Source organism: Malania oleifera, chromosome 1, assembly GCF_029873635.1.
Source record: "Malania oleifera isolate guangnan ecotype guangnan chromosome 1, ASM2987363v1, whole genome shotgun sequence".
Taxonomy (NCBI): Eukaryota; Viridiplantae; Streptophyta; class Magnoliopsida; order Santalales; family Ximeniaceae; genus Malania; species Malania oleifera.
The window spans coordinates 21,650,680-21,675,037 of NC_080417.1; the positions used below are offsets into that span (position 1 = coordinate 21,650,680).

The 24,358-nt window shown below is 35.5% G+C and overlaps 1 protein-coding gene across 4 annotated transcripts; it reads left to right on the forward strand.

Annotated features, from left to right (window-relative positions):
* Window positions 1–1,382: 1,382 nt before the first annotated feature.
* On the forward strand, window positions 1,383–23,670 carry LOC131165788 (uncharacterized). Of its 4 annotated transcripts, none has more exons than XR_009139646.1 (5): window positions 1,383–1,835; window positions 3,104–4,955; window positions 7,170–9,242; window positions 22,530–23,036; window positions 23,133–23,670. XR_009139646.1 is itself a non-coding variant. In XM_058123857.1 (5 exons), exons 2-5 carry the CDS (start codon window positions 1,768–1,770, stop codon window positions 22,731–22,733), a joined length of 4,197 nt encoding a protein of 1,398 aa, XP_057979840.1. In that variant the 5' UTR covers window positions 1,383–1,609; window positions 1,692–1,767; the 3' UTR covers window positions 22,734–23,670. The 4 variants fall into 4 exon arrangements, 3 of the variants coding, with proteins under 3 accessions (XP_057979840.1, XP_057979860.1, XP_057979850.1); XM_058123857.1 differs by having other exon boundaries at window positions 1,383–1,609; window positions 1,692–1,835; window positions 22,530–23,670; XM_058123877.1 differs by lacking the exons at window positions 22,530–23,036; window positions 23,133–23,670 and adding an exon at window positions 21,387–21,719.
* The last annotated feature ends 688 nt before the right edge of the window (window positions 23,671–24,358 follow it).

Sequence of the window (24,358 nt, forward strand, 5' to 3'; positions counted from 1 at the left end):
TTTGGTCATTGTAAAGGAGGAGCTATTAGAAAGAAAATTTCGGTATTGAATATTTAATGAAAAAGTTATAAGGTGTTTAAAAATATTTAAAATAGCTTACGTAGAGTTGTAGTTTTAGGAAATATAATTAGTACCTTCAATTTTGTAACATTTGAACGAAACAAAGACTCCAATAAATAGAATAATTTATTGGAAAAGAGTATTTTTGCTATTAAAAGCTTTAAATCCATAACTTTAAAGACTTGTTTGCATGAAGGATTCTATTTGAGGAAATAAAAAGTGAAAAAAATAAATAAAAATTATTTTTTATTTTATTTTTCTCTCTTTACCAAATACTATTAAAAATAAAGGCTTAATGTAATATGAATGAATTTAATGATGTGTAAAATCATTTTATGTTTGTTGATTTGACATACTCTTCATTTAATTTCTTTCTACCTTTTTTAATAACCAAAAAATGAAAAAAAAATAAATTCTTTTGTATTTTTCTTTCTTTCTTGCTAATATTTTAAAAGTTCCAAAGGAGACCCAAAAGTCTCTCACAAAGTTAAAAATTAACTTCTTAAAAACAACAAAAGCAATTTATAAAACACATTATACATAATTTTTTACTTTTAAAGAAGAAAATTTGAGCTAAATAAAGAAGTTGGGAGGTAATCTATTATCGTTGTTTTTCCAGATAAATAATATTAATAGCTTGAAGCCTTGAAATGTGTACTTTAAATCGCCCTCAGCAATAAATTCTAGAAGAAAAAACAAAATAAAATAGTCCAATCTCGTATTTGTAATTTATTTGAAGTGCATGAAAGAGAGAATTTAAAATTTATGTTACTATTTTTGTAGTGCCTGGCCCCATTTTTGTAATTCCTGCCCCCTAATTAATTAGGAAATTAGATATAAATAAGGACGCCGAAAATTAAATTAGCAGCGTTTGGGTATTAATAAAGGTGGCGGAGGTCTAACTCTTCCGATTCAAAATTAAAATGAGTTGGGTCCAACTTTAATTGCCTGTCCTAATTCCATTGCATCTCTTTCAAATTTTGCAAAAGCTCAATTCCATTTGGAAAGCTATTTTCCTTTACTTGGCAGAGTTTTATTCTTCATTCCAATTCTACCCTCACCATTTGGAATAAAGACGGAACTGACGCGCCCTGAACCGTACAAGGTGGAGCCGGTCGGTGCATTAGGGCTCGCGCCACGAGGCACGGAGAGTGCCCACTTCGCGCTTTAGGGCATACCTGGCACGTCGATTTTATGCCACGTAGATAGAGACAGGGGTAAAATAGACTTTTCAGGGTGAGTCACATGGACATGGTCTTTCATGTACCTGGTTAAACGTCTCGATGCACCAAACCACTGAACTGCGCACAGCGACCGTCTCCGTCACAAAAAAAATTTCTTGCTTTTTTTAATCTTAAAGGAGCAGCACAAAGTCATCGAACTTCCCTTCAACGCTGGCGTGGGTTATTTTTTCTAAATTCACCCTTTTACCCACGAACTAACCACCGTTTATGTTTAATTTCGAACGGTTCTGTTTAGAGTAGTGATTAGTGGCGCTGGATAAAACGACGTCGCCTGTGTTCCGGCGCCCTGAGGCTAATTTGGTAAAGTAAGTTCCTCGCACTCCTTTTTTCCCTGCAGTCGTTCGTTCTCCAAGACTACGGCCACGGCCATTCATTTGCTATTATCAGGTGCTTGTGTTCTAAGCATTTTTACGATATCGAAGAAGAAACCCTAGAATCTCTCAGGACTCTTGATGGTTTGTTCATGCTCGCAGAGATGTTGGAGACCGTAAAAGTCCGAGCTCGGCCACACCTCTCTGTGTTCATCCATGGGTAACTATCTACTCTGTAGATATTACTGCATTTTCTCACGTGTTCTTTCCTCGCTTCAGCATCTCTACTATCCGACGATCGATTCCTTTTTTTTTTTTAATCTCGTAATATTAATTTCTCTGTTTGGTTGCTGAGAAAACGGAGAAAAATTATTTGAAGGTTTTCTAGTTTCTTGTTTTCTGTTCATTTTGTTTCTTTCGTAGTAAAAACAAGTCGACGCGACTAAGATAAATCGGAATATTAGTTTATTTTTATTTCTTACTTCCTCCAGCTACCAAACGGAGTCCTTTTCCATTCTTACTTCAAGCTTGTTTTTTGCTTTTTCTTGATTATTTTTTGTTTTCTTCCGTTACTATTTCTAAGACTTACTTGGTTCGGATTACTTATTAGTCTTATTTACGTTCAATAAAGGCTAAATTTGGACCCCTGTTTGGTTTATTTTCTATTTTTTTTTTATTTTTTTTGTTGTAGATTGGAAAGTGCATGCTTTGAGTTTATTTCCGCCTGGATTGGTGATTTTCCTGTAGGTTGAGGAAATCCGCTGTATTGCTAATCTATTAGCTGTTTTTACCTTTTTTATTATTATTATTATTATTATTCCTTTTCGCAATTGATTTGGAGTTCTATTGATTGTTAATAGCATTATTATTTATAGGTCGTTTAGTGGTGCTAAAGATGCGGATAAGGGACACTCCCACATTTTTAGGGGAACACTGGTTCTTCACCGATTCACTCTACCTTGCGCATAGATTTTTAATTTAAATAGAAAACGCAAAAGATAAAGTGCAAGTCATATATGAGACCAATTTTTGCAATTTACTGCATGTTGGGCACGGTTACTGCATCATATGCCTCATTGTTGGTCATCAACTTCCCTTTCTCATTTCTTCTGTTAGCACCATTTTCATTCATATGTACGTGCAGCCTAGGCTGCTTTACCAGCTTTTATCATCTTTTTACCCGTGTCAGATACATGGTTCGGTTTATGTTTTCAGTGGCTTTATGTAGTTGCTTATTGCCATTTTTAAAATATTCTTTTCAAAATTTTAATGTCTGAGCATTCACTTTTAATTATGTTTAAAATGTATGTGTACAGAATGGATAAATCTGAAACAGTGGAAATTACTGCCTCATAGATGAAGAAAGGCGTTTCCTTTTAAATAGGAGATTATAGGGTGCAAAGTAGTGTTCTTTCCATGCGAACTTATTTGTTTAGTAAGCAGCGAAATCTCGCACTTTAACATTGTTTCAATTGCTGGTTTATACAGGGGGTTGTTTCTGGGAGCTGCATCATTTCATTTGTTTGTGATTCTGTTATGTACTCTTCTTTGCCTTGTCACATGTGGGCCCTGTTCTACAAGTAGGGTGCAACAGTCTGACGGTTACGATGCATGTGGGTCCCACAGAGACAGTTATCGTGCTGACTTTCAAGATATTTTTGATGGTGATGTTACTTCAGGTTACTATCCTGGTGATTCGTTGACTCGCCCAAGTCCTGAGAATGTGTGCACCAATTCTAATTTGTTTTGCTTCCCTTCAACATTGGCGGGTTGTCTATTTGAAGAGCATAAATTCAAACCAACTGCTTTAGAAGTTTCTGGGAGGCAATCTGATTCTGAATCACCCATGGGATCAGCTAAGTTCACCAGATGGACTAGTAACTCTAGCTGGTTAGCAGATTATGGTATGTTTAAGTTATCAAATGGAAAGAGTGTTTCTTGTTCTCTGAACTCTGGAGAGACTATCAATTATATGTCATCGGGTTGGGCGCATAGTGCTAATCAAAATGATATTTCTTCCTGTAGAGGACCTGTACTTAACAAAATGGGCTCAAGCACTAGCCTAGATAGGAAATCTGAGATGATCAAGTCCAGTTTTTTGGAAAGTTCATCACCCTACATAGAAATAAATCCTCCTTTACTGGATTGGGGAGAAAGTTATCTTAATTTTCCTTCATTGGCTTCCTTAACGGTGGCAAATACATGCAATGACAGCATTTTACATGTCTATGAACCATTTAGTACCAATATACAGTTCTACTCATGCAATTACAGTGATTTTTTCCTTGGGCCTGGTGAAGTTGCGTCAATTTGTTTTGTGTTCTTACCTAGATGGTTGGGATTGTCCTCAGCTAACCTGATCTTGCAGACGAGCTCTGGGGGTTTTGTAGTTCAGGCTAAAGGGTTTGCTATTGAATCTCCTTATGGAGTACAACCTTTGACAGGACTGGATGTCTCTTCCAGCGGAAGATGGAGTAAGAATTTGTCTCTGTTCAATCCTTTTGATGAAACCCTCTTTGTCGAGGAAGTAACTGTTTGGATAGCTGTTTCTTTAGGGAATACTTCCTATTCTACAGAAGCAGTTTGTAGTTTAGAGAGTCTTCGGGGTTCTGATGACCTTCATTTGCTGGGTGGTAAGGAATGGTTGGATTTGAAAAGTGGTCGAGTTGATTTGCCACTGATAGCAATGAGGCCCCATGGAAACTGGGAGATTGGTCCTGGTAGCTCTGAAGCAATCATAGAGATAGATTTTGCATTTGATTCCAATGGAAAAATTTTTGGTGCTTTATGCATGCAGTTGCTGAGATCTTCACAGGATAAAACTGATACAGTCATGGTTCCTCTTGAAGCGGAATTGGGAGGGAAAGCAACCTTTGATGCTCTTTCAGGTTCTCTTTCTGTCTCACTTGAGGCTCTTGTGCCATGTGATGCCATGGAAACTGCTGTTTTTGCTCTCTCTCTTAGAAATCTTGCTCCTTACCTGGTGAGTGTTGTCAAGATTACTGAAGTCACAGAAAGCACAAAGCTTTTCCAGATCAAATACGTTGAAGGATTAGTTCTTTTCCCTGGCACTCTTACTAAAATTGCTGTAGTTACATATAATCAACCACTCATTTTGTCTGCTTTTCCTGATATGAATATGAATTCAAAATTACTCATACTGACAAATGACTCAAGTGGTCCTCAGATTGAGATACCATGTGAGGATATAGTTCGCATTTGTTCTGATCATCAACTGAGTTCATACATTGGACAAGTATATCAGTCTGAAAAGGTTGAATCTGGCAATGCAAGAGCAGGGTCTTTGAGCAGCAGCGCTGAATTGTCATCAGAGACTAAGGTATGTTGGTTCTCATCCCTGTTCATAAATTCTTAAGTTTTACACCTTTGTGAGGGTTGATGCACCACAATTGGCATTGAAGTAGTGCCAATGTGCCATGAATTGGGTAACTTCTTCCTTTGAGATCTTTTAGAGCTCTCTCTCTCTCTCTCTCTCTCTCTCTCTCTCTCTCTTTGTGAGTTGGGAAATGGCTGTGCATGATCTCTGGTATTTTGGTTTTAGCTGAAATATTTTCTTTGCAATTTTAGAAGTGCTTTGTTTTTCCATTGCAAGAAAAAAATTGTCTGGAAGGTTTTCTTTACTTGTATTCATTCTTCTTGTTTCTTCTTGAGCTAATATAATCTCTCTTAGAAGAAGGACTAACATTTGCTTCCGTTAGTATCTTGACAACACTTTTAAGGTCAAAATGGTATCCTAGTGCATGGGGCTTCTTCCAAAGTGGGCCCAGGGATTGGTGGCTACTTCCATGACTTGCACATGTGCCACTGAAATGAAGCAAGCTTACTAATATGCAATGTCACCCTTGGGCAACACCTTACCAGGCTTGTTGAAAAAAGTACCGCCTCTGTGTGCAAATTTATGTAGGGGTTCAATTTATTATGCTGTGTTGCTATTAATGGTTATCCGAAAAGAAAAATCAAGCCATTGAAAAGATTCAAAAAAAGAGAGGGAAATATTAAATTAGCAATTGAGGGGCTATGGTATATATGGGTTGCTTGAGTAAGTTGTAGCAAAATTTCTGTCAATTGAAATCTCACTTTGTTTAAATATTAGTACTTGCTAAAGTATGCATTGATGTGTTTGAGAAAATCCCTACATTGAATGCATTTTTTCATATTTTTACCTATTGATTTGTTAAGTGGGAGGCAGTGATATACATAACTCATTATTATGAAATAGATGTTAAAGAGTGAACTGGTAAATTTTTAATTGCTTCTAGAACTTGAATTTAAACTATGCTTTAAAAAAATTTCATGCTTTAAAAATGCTTACACATTGTTTTTTTTTTGGAATTGGCTCAACCATAATTTGCTATGACAGTGAGGCAAGGAAGTTTATGCATGACTTGGATAAAGAGGTCAAGTATGTTAAACCAAGATATGGGATACAAATTCTGAACTAGTTAATGTTTATTTTATTTACATCACCATTTTAGAAATCTCCACCCATACATTTTCAAGACATTTATGATTTCTTCTAAAAAGGAGTATTTTAGGCATGTGCTTGAGCTTTGGAGTGCATCTCTCTGAATAGTCGGGCTTGTATCCATTTGGAGCTATTACCATTCACGAAATCATTGTTGATCTTGATGTGAATGACGAGAGGGAAGGTGAACAGATAAAAGGAATAGGAAAAAAAAAGGGGGGGGGGGGGGGGAGGAGGAGTAGCACCCAATGGGGACAAATAATGATTTCACCACCTATCTGTGATGCTTATCAGAAGATAGGAAATTTATAATAGTGGATTTGTGTTTTTATTTATTTATTATCTTGATGTTAGTGCATGTATTTTATGTGCTTTGCGTTCAGATAAGTAGTGTGCATAAGTTGCCCTCAATTGACATTTTAGTCATAGTCCAATGTATGAGAAGATGAAAAATACCCCTGCATGAGTGCTGGATTAAAAGATTTTGGGAGTTATCTGTTTCCATTCAATCAGCGGCTGTGCTTCCTCCCGTTTTCAATTATAAACCTGCCCAACAAAGGAAGCCAATAAGCCTTGTTTCTGTTTGCGCCTGCTGCTATGTCTTTCACCACCATTATTTGGCTGCCTTCTTAGTTTATCTTCATGAAATGATCTTGTTAAAGTGAGCTAGTGTGAGCCATTTAAAATAAATTTACGCATGATTAGGTTAATCTATTTGAACTTATGTGCTCAAAGGAATTGTTTTTTCTGCTAGATTGATAAAAATCAATTTGAACTTGTATGCTTGATGTGAAGTTTTTGAGGGTTTAACCATCAAATCAAATGATCAATTGCTCTGTAGTGTTCTTTACCACATCTGTTTTAATAACCCAAACCAGATGTAATATCATCAGCTATTTTAGATAGTAGTTTTCTTCCTCCAGATTTCTTTGATCATTGTTTTCCTTCTTGGCTACAGTTATATATCACAGATAATATGCTTGAATGGAGTTTATTTTGTTCTTTTTTACTCACATATACAGATATGTTCTTAATAACCATTATGCTTCTTTCAACTTGTATTTGAAGGCGCTGGATATAGCAGAAGCAGATGAACTGGTACTGGGAAACTGGAAATCTCAAGCAACAACAAATGGCATGTCTGTGCTTGATGATCATGAGGTTTTATTCCCAATGGTTCAGGTTGGAGCCCATCACTCGAAGTGGATCACTGTCAAAAACCCAAGCCAACAACCTGTTGTAATTCAGCTCATTCTGAACTCAGGAGAAATTATTGATGAATGTAGGGATTCAGATGGACCTTTCCAGCCCTCTTCATCTGGTAGTTTGGTTCGTAGTGAGTCTGCTGCACCAACAAGGTATGGGTTCTCAATGGCTGAAAGTGCACTGACAGAGGCTTATGTCCATCCTCATGGCAGAGCATGTATTGGGCCAATTTCTTTTCATCCATCAAATCGATGTGGCTGGAGAAGCTCAGCCCTGATAAGAAACAATCTTTCTGGTGTGGAGTGGTTATCTTTGCGAGGATTTGGAGGGTTACCTTCTTTGGTTCTGCTCGAGGAGTCTGAGCCTGTTCAGAGCTTAGAATTCAACCTTAACTTACCTATTCCTTTTAATATTTCTTCTCCAGGCTTGTTATTTTACAAGGAAGAAACCTCTAATGGTTGTTCCCAGCCATTAACAAAAGAGATTTTCGCAAAAAACACAGGAGATTTGCCCCTGGAAGTGAGGAGAATTGAAGTTTCTGGGACAGAGTGTGGCTTGGATGGTTTTATGGTACATACTTGTAAAGGTTTTGCTCTTGAACCTGGGGAGTCAACAGCACTTCTGATATCATACCAAGCTGATTTTTCTGCTGCTACAGTTTGCAGAGATCTTGAACTTGGATTGGCCACTGGTATTCTTGTGATACCCATGAAGGCAAGTCTCCCTATGTACATGCTTAATCTCTGTGAACGATCTGTATTCTGGAAGCGAGTGAAGAAGTCTTCCATGGTTGCCTTCCTTGCTGCTTCCTTAATGTTTCTGGTATTCTGTTTCTTGCTTCCCCAACTTATGGCCTTGGGCGCCCAAGATGATCTGTTCAAGAGTGAGAAAAGTTCCATTGCCACCACTAGGAATACAGGACAGCCTTCTCGTGTACATCACAACCAGAGAAATAGTAAATTGTCTGTGTCTTCTAAAATGGATGGCTTGTTGAGGTCAGAAGAGGATGACAGGTCTGGAATGCTAGGACCTATCAGTAGTTATTCTGATGGGCAATTTGGGAACCAAGAACTAGAGGTAACTGCTCAATATGTGAAACCATATTTGAGAAATCATGGTCAAATTAATGGTTGGGCAGATACTCAAAAGGAAAGGGCATTGCCATCCTCTTCACTGTCAAAGTCTGGGGGAGTTGAGAGCTCTGATCCACTGGAAGCATCACAATCTGGTGACCTTGTAGTCAGGATTGGAAAAGACAAGAGGAGAAAGCGACGGAAGAGAAAAGGTGCTGGTTCCGGATTAACAGGACTTTTTGAAGTTTCTAGTAGTCAGAGTGGAAACTCTACACCTTCATCACCCTTGTCCCCTGTCACATCTTTGACTCCTAAACAGTCATGGTCTCTATCTCCTGATGTGGACCAACATATTGATGCTAGGAATCCATTTTCCCATATGGCTAACCAGAGCAGTAAGAAGGGCCAAGTCCTTGAACCTGCTAAAGCAAACGTATTGAAGGCCAGGGTTTCTTTGAAATCCAGTAACAATTTTCTTTCCACACTAGAGCAGCCTTCCGAACCTAGAAAAACTTCTATCAAACCTGTTGCTATGCCTTCCACTACTCTTCCTTGCGAACATAGGCCTGCCTCCAGTGTCTCGTCACATTCTCCTTTTTTGGCTTCATCATCTACAATTGCTCTGGATGCTCGAGCTCCTGGATCTAAACTATACAGTCAGAAAGCAGTTCAAGCAGAGGAAAGAGCAGAGCATGAGGATGAATTTACATATGATATCTGGGGTGATCATTTTTCTGGACTTCACTTGATTGGTCGGTCAAAGGAGTTGTCTGCCTTGATCTCCAGTGCTACTGAAAGCAACTCCGATAGCTTCTTTTCAAGGGGTCCACAGGCCCTTGTAATGAAGTCTCAACCAATATCTGTAAGTTGTTATAATCAAGAGGGTTAATAATGAATTACTTATTTATTATTTTTTTGGGTGAGTAAATGTTACTACAAAAAGGAGTACTACAAGAAGGCACAACACAAAAAGAACAATCTCTAAACTTGAAAATATTAGACTAAAAAAAGACGCCAGCTTAAAAGACGCCAGCTTAAGAGAAACAGTCAGCTCTGGCTAGAAACCAGATGAAGCACTACACCTTGAGCAAGCCTAACTAGTCCAAGCAACCAAAGAAGCTTGGTGGCCCAACAAGCAACATGGAAGGGGGCAGAGGTGGTATATGGGTTGATGCCTAAATTTTAAACGAAGACCAATTTAATGTTGTTTAATCACAAGCAAGTAGATAATTATGCACAAGAAAAGTTGTGCGCAAAGATAATAGGGACAGGGATGAGAGATGCAATCAATTTATTGTGGTTCAACCTATACTTTTTAGCTTGTGTTCACTTCTCCCTTGATAATTCACTTACTGATTCTCGTCACAATAAAGAATAGTAGATCAAGCCACCTTACAACTTTCTTCACGAATCGATGAGGGCCTATCCTTTCACAATTTTCACTTGATCAAAGACTAATCTTTTTTGAGGTCTTTCACTCATGTACAAAGCTGCTCACACCCAGTTAAAAAAGGAACAATCCCAAGTACAAGATAAAACCTCTCAAGAGACGGATTAAGTGATGAGGTGGAGGGTGGGTTATAGAAATAGGATGGTTAAACTGTAATGCACTGCATTTTCTCGTCTTGCTGTATCTAGACTTCAAACAAGCGAGCTAAATTTGGCAATTTGAAAGCTTCAAATGTGCAAGCCTTAATTCTCTTGGTTCTGATTACCAAGAATCTTCCAATGATTGCTCATTGGTGAGACAAAGCATAATAAATTTTAAGGTCTTTCCAATTAAGACATAAACTTCATTTAAGGGGAGATTTTAAGCAAGATTCCATGGTCATTTGGTCAAATATTTTTGATTCTTTAATTTTTATCTCTTAAGAGAAAAATTTAAAGAATGTGTAATTTTTAATGTGTAATTTTTCATGAAAACTTAAATCTTGATAAACATTTGTCTAAATTGTTAGAATTTGGGCAGCTAAAAAATCAGTTTGGGATGACCCAAAGTTGTTTAGACTACCATCCCTTGAATGCATGTCTTATTCAAAACCAACTTGGGATGTATCTAACATGGATGGGACACCTTTCATTGAATTTCTTTTGCAGTTGCTAAAATCGAACAACGTAGAAAAGGATGCCTCAAATATGAACGAACTCCCTCAAATTAACCAACCAACTTCTCAATCAGCTTCAACCGTGTTCAAATATTAATTATATTGAAACTGTCAAACTTGTATGGAAAACCTACGTGTCAAGTCTTAATCACACTTATGCGTAATCAGTACACTCAACAACAATTACTAGTACTACCACAATGTTTCTCACTGTCAAAACCAATTATGAAACCTTGGGTTTTTTGCAACCTTACATCACTAAGCATCCCCAAATCAGGCTATTGCCATCACCAATGCCTAGGGCAACCTCATCCATGGGAGTACTACTGCTAGGAAGAGAACCCACTTGATCAGGAAGAGTATTCTTAGAAAATTTCAAATACATTAGAATATGTCTTAAAAAGTAGGATTCTTGTGAGGTTCTTACCTTGGAGATGGAACTTGATATTCTTACCCATGAATACCCCCCCTCTTCCCCTTCCTTTTTAAAAAGTAAAAGTTGGCTATAATATGTTTGATACAGAACTTTTTCAGCTTTTTAGCCAACTTTTACTTTTTAAAAAAGGAAGGGGAAGAGGGGGTAAGAATATCAAGGGTAAGAATATCAAGTTCCATCTCCAAGGTAAGAACTTCACAAGAGTCCTACTTCCTCTTTAAGTCATATTCTAATGTATTTGAAATTTTCTAAGACTATTCTTCCTAATTCAGATTTGAAGCTTTTAAAAGCTAAAAGCTTCCACCAAATTATTCTATTCCAATTTCCATGGGTGTCCTTAGTTATTTTTCCAAACATTATGAATTATCTTGGCATTAATTATATTTTTCTAAAAGTTGTCTTTTTTGATAATTTTAAGCATTCTTTAGGAACCTAACAACTTCTTTATTGACTTGGGATTAGATTTTTCTGTCCCCTTTCTTTACCAAGGCCAAACAATTTTTACAGCAAATCCAATTAGTTCATTTTCATAAGTTTCTTTTAGTTCATTTTCAAAAGTCATAGGGAAACCAAACTAAGCATAAGAGGGTAGATCATTTATCATGTAAGGATTGTACGTAGACAGAATAAGAGTATTAGTGTTGGATATATGCATTAAAAAATGGAAGAGATATTAACACAGCAGATCGCATGTAAGTGATCTAGATGGTAGGACTTGAGAAAGTACGGCAAAATTTAAAGATAAAATAATGAAAGAAAGCAAGTGAATGTAAACACACTTGAATTATGATAGCTATGCTAGAGAAATAACAAAAGAGGTTTTAGTTCATCTAGAGGAATATGTAATAGATAGAGTTGGTGATGGGGTCAAGATCTTCAAAAAGTTGTTAAGACAAAAAGAATGTGATTTAATGCATGACTACAATGTAGCAATATAGAGAACTTTGAAAAGATATAGATGCAGAAAAAGAAAAAAAGGAAAAATAAAAGTTTAGTGAAGTTAACATTAGTGTATATAATAATTTATATGCTATACTAGTTGCTAAAGACCGGGAGGAAAAAAGTACATATTTGAACTTGCTAGAGCTAGTAGAGACCTAGTTAAATATCAATGTAAAAAAAAAGAGAATGATAGTTGTAGAAATCCCGGGTATCTTGGAGTAATTTAGGGAAGTATATATGTGGAGAATTGTATATTATTGAGAGAGATTCTTTTAGGAGATTATTTCCATATTTAGATTTTTCGATTGTGTTATAAATATTGTGTATTGATTTCAGTACAAAATCATTCTAGAAATGCTTAAATTATTCATTTTGATTTTAGTTTTGAGGATGAGTCTCTATCATGGTGTCAGAGCTAGGCCTTGGGCTGCTTAGCTCCTCCATGGATTGGACTTTTCCTCACCTCATTTCCCTCCATGGGCTCTCCTTGCCTCATTTTCCCCATGGGCTTGAGGGGGAGTATTAGTGTGCGTCCAGTCCCACATCGTCTTTGTAAGCAGTTCTAAAGCCAGTATAAGATCCTCATTGCTCGCTCTCCTTGACACATAGGTTTTGTGGATGAGTTCTCTAACAATAGTGTGTTAATCAAAGAAGATATAAATGAAAGACGATGAACCTATTTTAGTAAATTATTTAATGAAAATCAAGTAGAAGATTTAAAATTAGAATTAATGAAGGATAAAAAGGCTGAAGTTTGAGGTTTATTCACAGAATTAGAGTCACTTAAGTATGCATAAGGAAGATGAAAAATGTAAAAGTTGTTGGGCTAGATGACATCTCAATTGAAGTTCGTAATTTAGGAGGTGACATGGTTATATGGTCATCTAGTTTATTTAACAAAAATACGAGGACTAAACAATTATTAAATGAATGGAGGAAAATAACATTAATACCTAATACAAATATCTGGAGATATACAAAAAATTATTATAACTGTCATGGAATCAAACTATAAATGAAACCTTGGGAAAGGGTAATTTAACAAAGACAAGATTAAAAAAAGGGTTCTAGAAAGAGTTTGGTTTTATGCCTAGGGGTTCAACTATATAAACTATATAACTATGAAGGAGATTGAAGGAAACGTGATGGGGAAAAGGAGTAAAAATGAGGTATAATGTATTTAAGAGGATATGCATGATGGGGTAATGACTAGCGGTGTTTGGGCAGGTGGATGATCTAGAGAATTTCCAATCACAAAAGGATACATCAAGGGCTTGTTTTGGGTCCTTATTATCTATTTATTAGTTTTTTCTTTAGTTATGGATGAATTTTATAAAAGTATCCACAAGTTTTCATGGTGTTTAGAGGCTGAGTAGAATTTTAAGTTGAAATTATAGAGAGAAGCTTTAGAGCTAGAGGTTTTAAGATATCAGTAAAAGCAAGAAAGAATGCATGAACCCTATGTTTGGGAGAGGCCTCAGATTTGAATTTTGTGTGGATTTGGATAAAATGTAATACAAAATTGTATTGAGTTTTGTCCAAATTCACACATCCAGATCCAAGGCTTGAAATCCATGCTTCCCAAGTGCAGCAAAAATGTAATTTTAGTTGTGTTAGGAGAAATATTGGAGAAAATATTAGATTTAATGGTCAAGAAATTCTTAGTACTATTAGATTGGCATGTTTTAACAACACTACGTGGGGTCGGCTACATGAATCCTTTTCCGCCAATTCATCCAATCCAGAGCATTTTCCTCTATTAGATTAAGGACTGTTAAATCCTTCCTCACTATCTCATTCTGAGTAATTTTAGGCCTACCCCTATCTCTTTTCATATTGGAAAATCAGAACTAACTCACTCTCACAAGTGCTCTACTAGGCCTGCATTTTAAATGCCTAAACCATCTAAGTTGTCCCTCCCTTATTTAGTTTTTAACCGATGTTATGTCTAAACTTTTGCGTATATGTACATTTTTTACTTTATCTTTTAATGTAAAACAACTCATCCACCTTAGTATATGCATTTCAGCAACTCTCATTCTTTGTATATGTTGTTTCTTAGTTGCTCTGAATTTTGAACCATAAAACATGGCTGACCTTATAGCTGTCTTATAAAACTTTCCTTTTAATTTTAAGGGTATTTTACGATCACACAACACACCTAACGCATTCCTCCATTTGACCCAATTTGTCTTAATTCTATGTATTAAATCTTCTTCAATTTCCCCTTCACTTTGTATAATAGATCCAAGATATCTAAATCTATCAATGCTATTAATTTCTTGATTATCTAATTTAATCTTCTCTTTGTTGCTATTCCTTACATTATTGAAATTACATTTCATATATTTTGTCTTATTCCTACTTATTTTAAACCCTTTAGACTCTAATGTGGCTCTCCAAAGTTCTAGTTTAGATTCCACTTTGCTCCTATCATCAATCAATATGATATCATCCGCAAACAACATACACCAAGGGACCTCATCTTGGATATTCTTAGTAATTTCATCAATTACTAAAGTTAAAAAAATAAGGACTCAAAGTAGAACCTTGATGAACACCTATTGAGATTGGGAACTCACTAGACCCCACCTATGGTCTTGACGCCAGTCACTACTCTATCATGCATATCCTTAATAACCTCCGTATATCTATTGCAAACTCCCTTCTTTTCTAATACCCACAAAAGCACTTCCCAAGGTATTCTATCATAAGCTTTCTCTAGATCAATAAAAACCATATGCAAGTCCTTTTTCCTAAACTTTTCCATTAAACTTCTTAAAAGATAAAAAACTTCTATTGTTAATCTCCTAGGCATAAAACTAAATTGATTTTCTGAAATCTTCGTTTCTAATCTTATTCTATGTTCCATTATTCTTTCCCATAATTTCATCGTATGACTCAATCTTAATTCCATGAAAGTTATTACGATTTGAATGTCGCCTTTGTTTTTATACAGAGGTATTAACATACTTTTTCCCCATTCTTCTAGCATTGTCTTGGGTTTTATAATATTATTGAATAGATTAGTTAACCAAATAATTTCTTTATCTCCTAAACATTTCCAAACTTCAATTGGTATTTTATCTGATTCTATAGATTTCCCACTTTTCATCTTTTTTTAATGCCATCTTAACTTCAAGGATTGTAAATTTACGAATAAATTTCCTATTTTTTACCTTCTCTGCATTTGTCACTTCCAAGTTCAATCTTTCATTTTGGTTTTCATTGAACAACTTATCGAAGTATCTCTGCCACCTTTCTTTTATGTCTTCTTCTCTAATTAGGACATTATCATTCTTGTCCTTTATACGTCTTACGAAACCTAAATCTTTGCATTTTCTTTCTCTAGCTCTAGCAAGTTTATAAATGTCTTTTTTTCCTTCTTTTGTATCTAGCTTAGTATATAAAGTATCATAAGCTCTATGTTTAGGTTCATTGATAGTGTTTTTTACATTTTTTATTGCTTCTTTATATTTTCAAGACTTTCTATATTTTTACAATTTTTCCATATCTTATACCAATTTCTTTTTGTCCTAATGTATTTTTAGACTTCTTGATCCCGTCACCAACTTTCTTTACTACCCAATTATCTTCCTTTGGACTAACCTAAACCTCTTTTGCTATCCTTACGGTAGAAATCACCATTTTATTCTAAACAATATTTGTGTCAACCTTATCCCCTATTGTCCAATCACACTATTTGTTCATTTTATCTTTTAATTTTACTATACTATCTCCCTTAAAGTTCCACCTTCTACTCTTGTGCTGATTTATGCTACTCTTTCTCTTCCATTCTTTAATATGTATATCTGATATTAAGACTCTATGTTGTGTAGTCAAACTTTCACCTGGGATAACTTTACAATCTTTAAAAGATAGACGGTTCCTGTTTTTAGTTAAAAAGAAATCTATTTTGTGTTTATTGTATCTTTTAATATGTATATCTAATATTAAGACTCTATGTTGTGTAGCCAAACTTTCACCCGGGATAACATTACAATCTTTACAAGATAGATGGTTCCTAATTTTAGTTAAAAAGAAATCTATTTTGCGTTTATTGTACCTACTCTTGAAAGTTATTGAGTGTTCTTCTCTTCTTATAAAACAAGTATTTAATATAGCCAAATCGCAAGACATGACAAAATCTAAGATTGTATCGCTAGACTCATTTTTATCTCCATATCCATGGCCTCCATGTATCCTCTCACACCCTATATTATCCTTCCCAATGTGACCATTCAAATATGCTTCTATGAATGTCTTTTCAGATATCGAGATACCTTGTGAAATACGATCCTTACCTTCCCAAAATTGTCTTTTCAAATTTTCTACTAAGCCTATTTGGGGAGCATATGCACTAATGACGTTCACTATCTCTAGGCCTAAAACTAACTTGATTGTAATGATCCTTTCTCCTATTCTTTTAACATCTACTACATTATCTTTTCGGTCATCTATCTACAATAATATTCACCCCGTTTTTTATGTTTCTCTTTGTCAATGTATCAAAGTTTAAATACCGATTTTTCAATTTCCCTGGCTTTCTCTCCTACCCTGTTCATTTCTTGAAGGCAGATTAAATTAATTTTCCTTCTAAACATTATTTCCACTATTTCTATACTTTTTCCCGTAAGGGTCCTTATATGCCAAGTTGCCAATCTTATCTTAGCTTCTTGTACGAACTTATTGACCCTCTCCCTTTTATACTGTCCCAGTCTATTCTCTTAGTCTAGATGATTTTGGTAAGAATTCATAAATAAAATGATCTGACAAAGTTTTACGTTGGCTGTCAGCTACCTAACACAACTCTTGCTCTTTTATTTGGGCTTGGGACTGGTTGTGTATGCAAAAACTTTATGTTATACAAGCGAAGCATACGTTTGAGTTTTTATTTTTTATTTTTATCAAACTTATTTCATGAAGACAGTTTTCTAAGTTGCACCCTCCAACTAGTAGAAACTACTCACACAATACAATGCACTAAAAAATTAAATAAAATTAAAGCATACAATTTTGAGTGCATCCAAGCTAAACTAAAGTCCATGCAGTAGTACTTTTTGAAAAAAATAAAATAAAAAAAGATAAATAAATTTTTTTATATTCCAAGACTAGCAAATGAAAATACAAAAACACAAAAAACAAATATTAAGCCTACAAAATCTAGACACAAAAATCAACACAGCTAACCAACTATTAAGAAAAAAATATTTAATAACAATAATAAGAAAAGAAATAACAAGAGAGGAGAAGATCTCACCGGTGGCTGAAACTAAAAAGGTGAAGACAACTTGTTGAAAAATACCCTTTGATGTAGGAAAATTGATGCTGGCAATAGGAGTTGGGTCAGCAAATGAATATGAAGTTTTGGATCAACTAGGATTTGATTTTCTATGGCTTCTGTTGTTCAGGAAATTTGATGCTGCCAACGAAAATCAATCAAAGAATATTTAAGCAACGAGGATTGCAAGAATTCTTCAATCTAAATTCAAGATTCAAAATCCAAAAATATTAAAGAAACAAGATTTCTCAAGCCATAACATCTTTGTTGCTTTTTCATGATTTTACCACTGAAGAAGCAAGAATCCTTAAATTTGTTTCGGTCTTTGGGAAAAAAGAAAGGAAAAGAAAGGAAAGGAAGGAAGTTCCTGATGTAGGACAGATGTTAGAATTTATATATATTGATAGAATCAAGAGAATTTGAAGAAGGAGAAGAAGAAGATAAAAAGAAGAGAAGAAGAAGAAGAGAAGCAGCAGCAGCAGCAGCAGTAGGGAGGCAGAACAGAGAAAGGAGAACTGAAGAAGTAATATATAAAATGCAAGACAGGTAAAGTGAAGTAGTGCTTTGAGAGTATTGTGTGATCTGGGGATGCTATGAAAATTAAGACGAAAGATTTATAGGGTAACGATGTCAAATAAGAACAAACATATCCAAAAAGTAAAAGTATAGGAATGTTAAGATGGATAGAGTGGTATAATTGTAAAAGATAAATTGAGGAATGAATACATGCATTGCACTTGTTCAAGATAAGGGAAGGGCAATTAAGATGGTTTGAGCACTTGCAATGTAGGCCAAATAATGTACACTGATTAGGATGAGTTGTTAGTGGCAGTGGGAGAGGAAGGGTAGATCTAGAATAATTTGGAAAAACACAGGAAGCATTTAACAACCCTCCAACTTTTGTTAAAAGTTGTCATTTCTCATGCAAAATGGCGGAAAAGTATTCATATTGCTGATCCCACCTAGTGTGGCTTAAAGTTTGGTGATGCTGGTCAGCAATCTATTTCACTAAAGATCTCTTCTAGATTTAGAAACACTTCAACATTCTCTTTAAAACGTACAAGTTTCAGTGCTCAGTTTTCCCCAATATATCTATACATGTATGTGCATACTGCACCAGTTTAGAGCATGTGTTTATATATCATTCTTGTTCCTATTCTCATTTTCTTTCCACAAACTGGAATGTTCTGCATTCTATGTAACAGTGGGTCTTGAGCACAAAAATTCAACACCTATATTGATGATGATGTTGCCATTGGCTAGCTTCAATTCAGAAAAGTTGACAGTAACTTCTATTATCGAATCTCAATGTATATCTCAGGAAATTCCTTTTTGTGTGAGCTTCCATCATTTCATCCATGAGCTGAAGTTTCCCAATTGCATTACCTCTGTGACTGAGCCCCCGTTTGGAATGTCTTAAAAAATAAGTACTTTTTCAGAAGAGTATTTTTTACAAGTGTTTATGTCAATAAGTAGTTATTGGTTTACACTTAAATGAGTACTTATTTCAAAAAGTACTTTTCCAAACTACATTTTTAAAGGAAAATAAGTATTTTTTGGAAAATTAATTTTTTTTTTTTGAAAAAAGTACTTATAATAAGTACTCTTATGGTTGCGTTTGGGAGCATGAATTTCGGACCTTGAATTTAGATTTGGGTGGTTTTGAACAAATTTCAATATAATTTTATATTATATCTTATCCAAATCCAATACAACTCCAAATCCAAATTCTCTCCAAAGTTGAGGTCAGATTATTTTTAGACAAGTACTTTTTTGGATAAGTTCTTTTTTTCCTGAAAGGTGTTCTTGCATAAGTGGTTCTAAACTATCCCAGGCTTTCATTTGTTCATGAATACAAAGGTACATTATAAATTTGGACCCAAATTGGTGATGGATTCAATTCCATCTTCCCCAAATTCAAACCACAAACCCATTTATGTAGGACAATTAGCTTCCCTCCCAAAAACTATGGACCACCATCCAACACCTCATTGTAACCTTGTTTTTCCTAAAGTTGAACAAGATAAACCTTTCTTGTTTATCTTACACTTTGAATTTGTTGTGACTTGTGTATATATATATATATATATAACCTCAGAATTCATCACTTGAAAAGGCACATTATTATCCACAATCTGCCCAACCAAGGAATTTTCCCCTAGGGTTTTTCCTTATAGTCTGTCTTGGAGCCTGGAGATTCAACTCGTCTTCCCCTCTACAACAGGTAGGAGCATGATAACAGAGTAATTACAGGATCTAGCCGGTGGAAAAATTTAGATTAAGATTTCATGTTAGCATTGGCCTGAGAATTCTGGTTTCCAGTAGCCAACGTAGACATCCAGAGCACAATCTACCCAAGCAGGCTATATCAGCGCCCACTTCTGGTACTTGAGCCTTGTTAATGGCATTATCATATCAAATGCTAGAATGATAGTGACAGATTATTTACTATATTTGTGAATGAGGTATTTGCACCTCCTTACATTCTTGTAATCTGCAATTATGCAAAGATTGAGACTCCCTTTTTGTTCGTTTCCATATGTTGAGCTCTTCTCTTTTTCCTAAAATTTTCAAGCAAGAGATGTGGGGAAAAAAAGAAAAAAAGAAAAAATCTGCCAACGCATGTGATCCAGATTGCCTGGATGCACACAATTCATCCTCCAGTGATCCGTACCTAGATCGCTCTTATAGCCTCATCACCCATGGTTTGCTTTGATTCAATTATCCCACCAACATCCTGATATCTGCTTTCAATTGATCGTCACAGTTCCTCATCAACAGTGTTGAATGATTCATTGCATCTTAGATTACTGAAGGACCACCACCCTTCGGCCTTTGCTCAATCACTAATCTCCTTGATTAGTTGATCCAGAACCTGATCAGTTTTAATCTCATCTCTACATTCCCAAAGCAGAATTAATGCTTGGATTTGTGCTTGCAAAATAAAATTTGTCCATAGATTCTGAAACTTTAAATACCCCTGAACCTTGCTTTGATTTCTGATTAAGTTTCTTCACCTTTGAATCCTTTTTCAACCTTTTCGGCTTTTACCCAAACTAGAAAATCAATTAAGTTTTCCTTGTGAATGAACAGAACAAACACAAATCACTTAAAAACGCACAAACAGGAAAATGGATGTAATGAAATAACTCCAATTTTCAAGATTTGGTCTAGGAAATTGACTTAAGACATGAAGACTGCAAGATAGCAGGGAGAATTGCTATCCTATGATGAGAGGTTTTACTTTGTTCCTGTGAGAACACTTTGCACCTCTGCAATTTTCAAGAACTCTGGTTGTCTTGGATCAATTACTACTAAATTTACTGTTATGTTTAATATGCAGATCCAAATCTCTGGTTATGGTGCATTCTTTAGTTCATTGTTAGTAGAGGCAGCCCAATGCATGAGGCCTCTGGGGAGGGTGAGATGTAAAATGATTTTTAGGTCTTAAAAGAAGAAACACTCAAATGCATGCTTTTATCCTTTTCCGCATTTTGCTCAATTTCATTCCTTCCCCGTTCCTCCCTGCCGGGGTGAAATCTCAGTCTCACCTCTTTGCATTTAGTTCTTTTTGAATATTATACGTTTTACCTTCCTAATAAATCTGCATTTGTTTCTGACTTTGCAATGGTCTCTTTGCTCATCTTTGCTGTTGGCATAGTATAAAAGACAAATGGTACGTAATGGATGAACTGATGACATATAGGAAAACAATGGAGGGATGTATGCATGCAAAATATCTATCGAACATGACCTTCAAAAAACTTCCCCAATTCTCCAACAGAAACTGTAAGTGAGATATTCACAGCATCCCGTTCTCATGGTCTTTGGGGTTGGAATTTGATTGGTGGTAATCTCACATTCTGTAGGAATGGAGTCAAATGACAGATTCTAACTGGACATGGGAATCCTATTCCCTTGCTGGAACTACAGTGAGTTTCATGGGAATCCCACTCCCATGAAATTAGATATAAACTTTTTTATTCTACTACTGATAATTCCGCTATCCTCCTTCATTGTAGCAGACACAATAACAACTATCCTTAGATAAACATTTGATGGGAGATGATTGGGAGAATCAATGAATTCTGCCAAATTAGGTTGGAATCCAAGAACTTTATTAACGAATTTTAAATTGAATTAAAGAATAGCTGTAGAGAATAAACATTAGCCACTATTAAAATATCAACTGAAGGGGGAAGTTCTCCTGTCTCACTGCTGCACCTGATATTTTTGGATAAGTTGCTGCATCCAAAGTTCCATTGAGCAAGGATTGAGTTGATGGATGTGCAGCGAAATCAACATGAGGCAAACAAGAGAGAGATGCTGAACAGGTCAAGTGGAAAGAATGCTTTTTAATGGTATGAGACTCAATATTTTCTCTTTCAATTTCTTGGTGCGGAAGACAGGTGCTTGTCATACATTTTGTATTTCATGATTTCCTTATTTTTGGTATATGTGGTCAAATATTTCTGTACATGTTGAATGACTGCCTGCTTTAACTAGAGATTTGGCATGTTAACAATTTTATGGCGGGCTGAAATTTATGTTAATATTGAACTTTGAAGCAGTTGTAAGAAGGTTCTGTGCACACCGTGCAATAGTATGCTGTTTGCACAAGTAATATAAACATTGTGATGCTACCCTATATTCATTGGATGACTCTAAGGTCCATTTGAATCAAGAATTTTGTTTGGAGAAGAAAGGAAAGTAAGAAGGAAATTCATTCTTTATTGTATTTTCTTTTTATTTCAAATACTACTAAAAATTAAAAATTGTTTGAAAATGATTTAAGAATTAAGAAAAATTAAATGTTAATAACATGTAAAGTCAAATTTTTTCTTTGATTTGGTGTATTTTTTATTTTTCACTTTCCTTGGTAACTAAACAAGAATAAGTGAAATCCTTCATATGTTCTGTAATGTTTCTGGGTCATATTGCTGACATTGGTGAGGACCAACTGATCTCAGCGAGCTTGAACCTGAATGGGTTTCAGCTATGCATGACAAGGGAAAATGTTGCTTACAGATCAACCTGAACCTGTTTAAGATCTATGCAGGCCAAGTGACCTGCATAGTTTCCAGTTTAAATCCCTAATATGTGAAGTGGGTTGCAGTAGCTGGTGGGGATTTAATTAAATTTTGAGATGTGCACTCTTACTGGTGTCCAAAAATAATCCTTTGTAGAGTTGAGTATTTTTGAACTTGAAGCTGCATCAGTTAGATGCAGGTCTCAGTTAAAGGGCAATGTACTCTAGTTCCATTGTCAGACATAATTGGAAGTGTAATTGTATCCCTAGTTTGATTTTTATCAAATGATTTGTGTGACGATTGAATCATTTTTTCTTGCCTTTCCCACACAGCTAAATACTCATCTTTCTGACAGGTTTACTTGGCTTCTTTGAGATGCGTGGTTTTGTGGTGCATTGGACACACCTTGTCAAATGATAGAAAACCCCTGGCAACTTGTGTTCATTATTCCATTTTAGAAATTTTATTTATTAGCCTTGTACAGTTGTACACATCCTGGCTTAATTCCTGGACGTTCACGCTTGAGAAACACTTGATTCCACAAACTTTTGTTTGTTAGAAGACCGTTAAAGAGTGGTGCTGTGTTTGTGTTGATAAAATAAAATGACATGTAAGACAGGATTATCCTCAACAAAGAGTGATGTTGATGGGAGAGGAGGGCTGGACTGGCTGCTGCGAAGTAGCAGGCAATTGAGGAAAGATGAGGCAAGAGTGTGGAGTAGACGGTGACCCGTGGGTTAGGATTTCCAGGACCATTTAGAGTGGTAAAGCCAAGTGGCATTTAGACAGTGACTCACCAATCCAACAGCATGATCAATCTTCCCAATCATTGTGTACGGAAGGGAGTTGTACCATTATCAAGGTTTGGCCATTTCCCTCATGAGCATTACTGTTTTGGACAGATCAGATTTGTTGTATGTTTTAACGTCAACAGGGAGATGGAAATGTAATTCTGTAGGATCCAATGATCGCGTTTGGTTGGGTTGATATGTTGGTTCTGGCAAATGAAGGGACCTGTTTGAATGTGGTCCAGACCTGTTTCCACTTTTGGACCACAATGGATCGAAAATGAGGACTCTGACTTAACTGGTCCATTCTGCGTCTGCCTTGGGGTTCTGTGTTTGGCAGAGATCGAGAGAGCTGCTGTCTTACCCAAAGGCAAAGTACAAGAAGGTGTTGGTTTTTGGATAATGCAGGCCAAAATGAAACTGTTGGGCTTTCCACGCATGGCTTTAGCCTATTCTTTTATGGAATGGTTGATTTCAACGAATTTTTTTTTTTTTTAAGGATAAGGTCTAGCCTGATGGCCTCTGTACTGCATTTGGTAGGAGGGAAGGACATCCACCATCTGCGTTTGGATTAGAAAGAGTTCATTACTATTGACAATTAGGTGGAATTGGACGCAATGATTTCAGATGAGTTTTGTACAAATTGTAGACATTCCATTTTGTTTTTGTTTGGGGTTTATATAATAGATTGGGTAAAATTCAGAAATTTAACTAATGAGAAGGTACAAGAAAAATTTATGAATACATTGGAAAAAAAAAATGGAAAAATGAATACATTAAAGAAAAGAAAAGGAAAAATGAAATAAAAAAGAGAGGTGGTTTGGCATTTTAAATTTGCAAACAAAAGAAACAATTAGACATGAAAAATGTGAAAAAAAAAAAGGTTAATTTGAAATAAATTTGAATAATTAAATTGGATGTTGATTGATCTAATTAGTATTAAATTGAATGAATTTCAAAGCCTATAAATAGTGAGCTTCTAAGGGTGAGAGGGCAAGAATAGACACAAATTGGAGGATGATGAAATTGTTGAGAATTAATTGGAGGATGATGAAATTGTTGAGAATTTTGAGAATGAATCGGGAGGATTAGAAAGAAGACTTGTTGAGCTTAAGGGTCAAAGATTGAGAAGCAAAAAGGTTAGGGATAGAAGTAGTGGGAAATTGGTAGCAGACTTAAAGATTGGAGGAGTTGGAAGACAAAGATTAATTTCCTTGAATTTTGTTTAATTCTGTTTAACTTCTTGGACAATTAAAATAAAAAAATTTTAAATTCAAGATTTTGTGATTTGTAAGTAGGAATTATAATGCAGATTGATTACTCATCTGGATTCAAGATTTGGATTCAAATGCTCATATTTGATTACTCGAGATCCGACTTGAAAATTTTCAAGTCA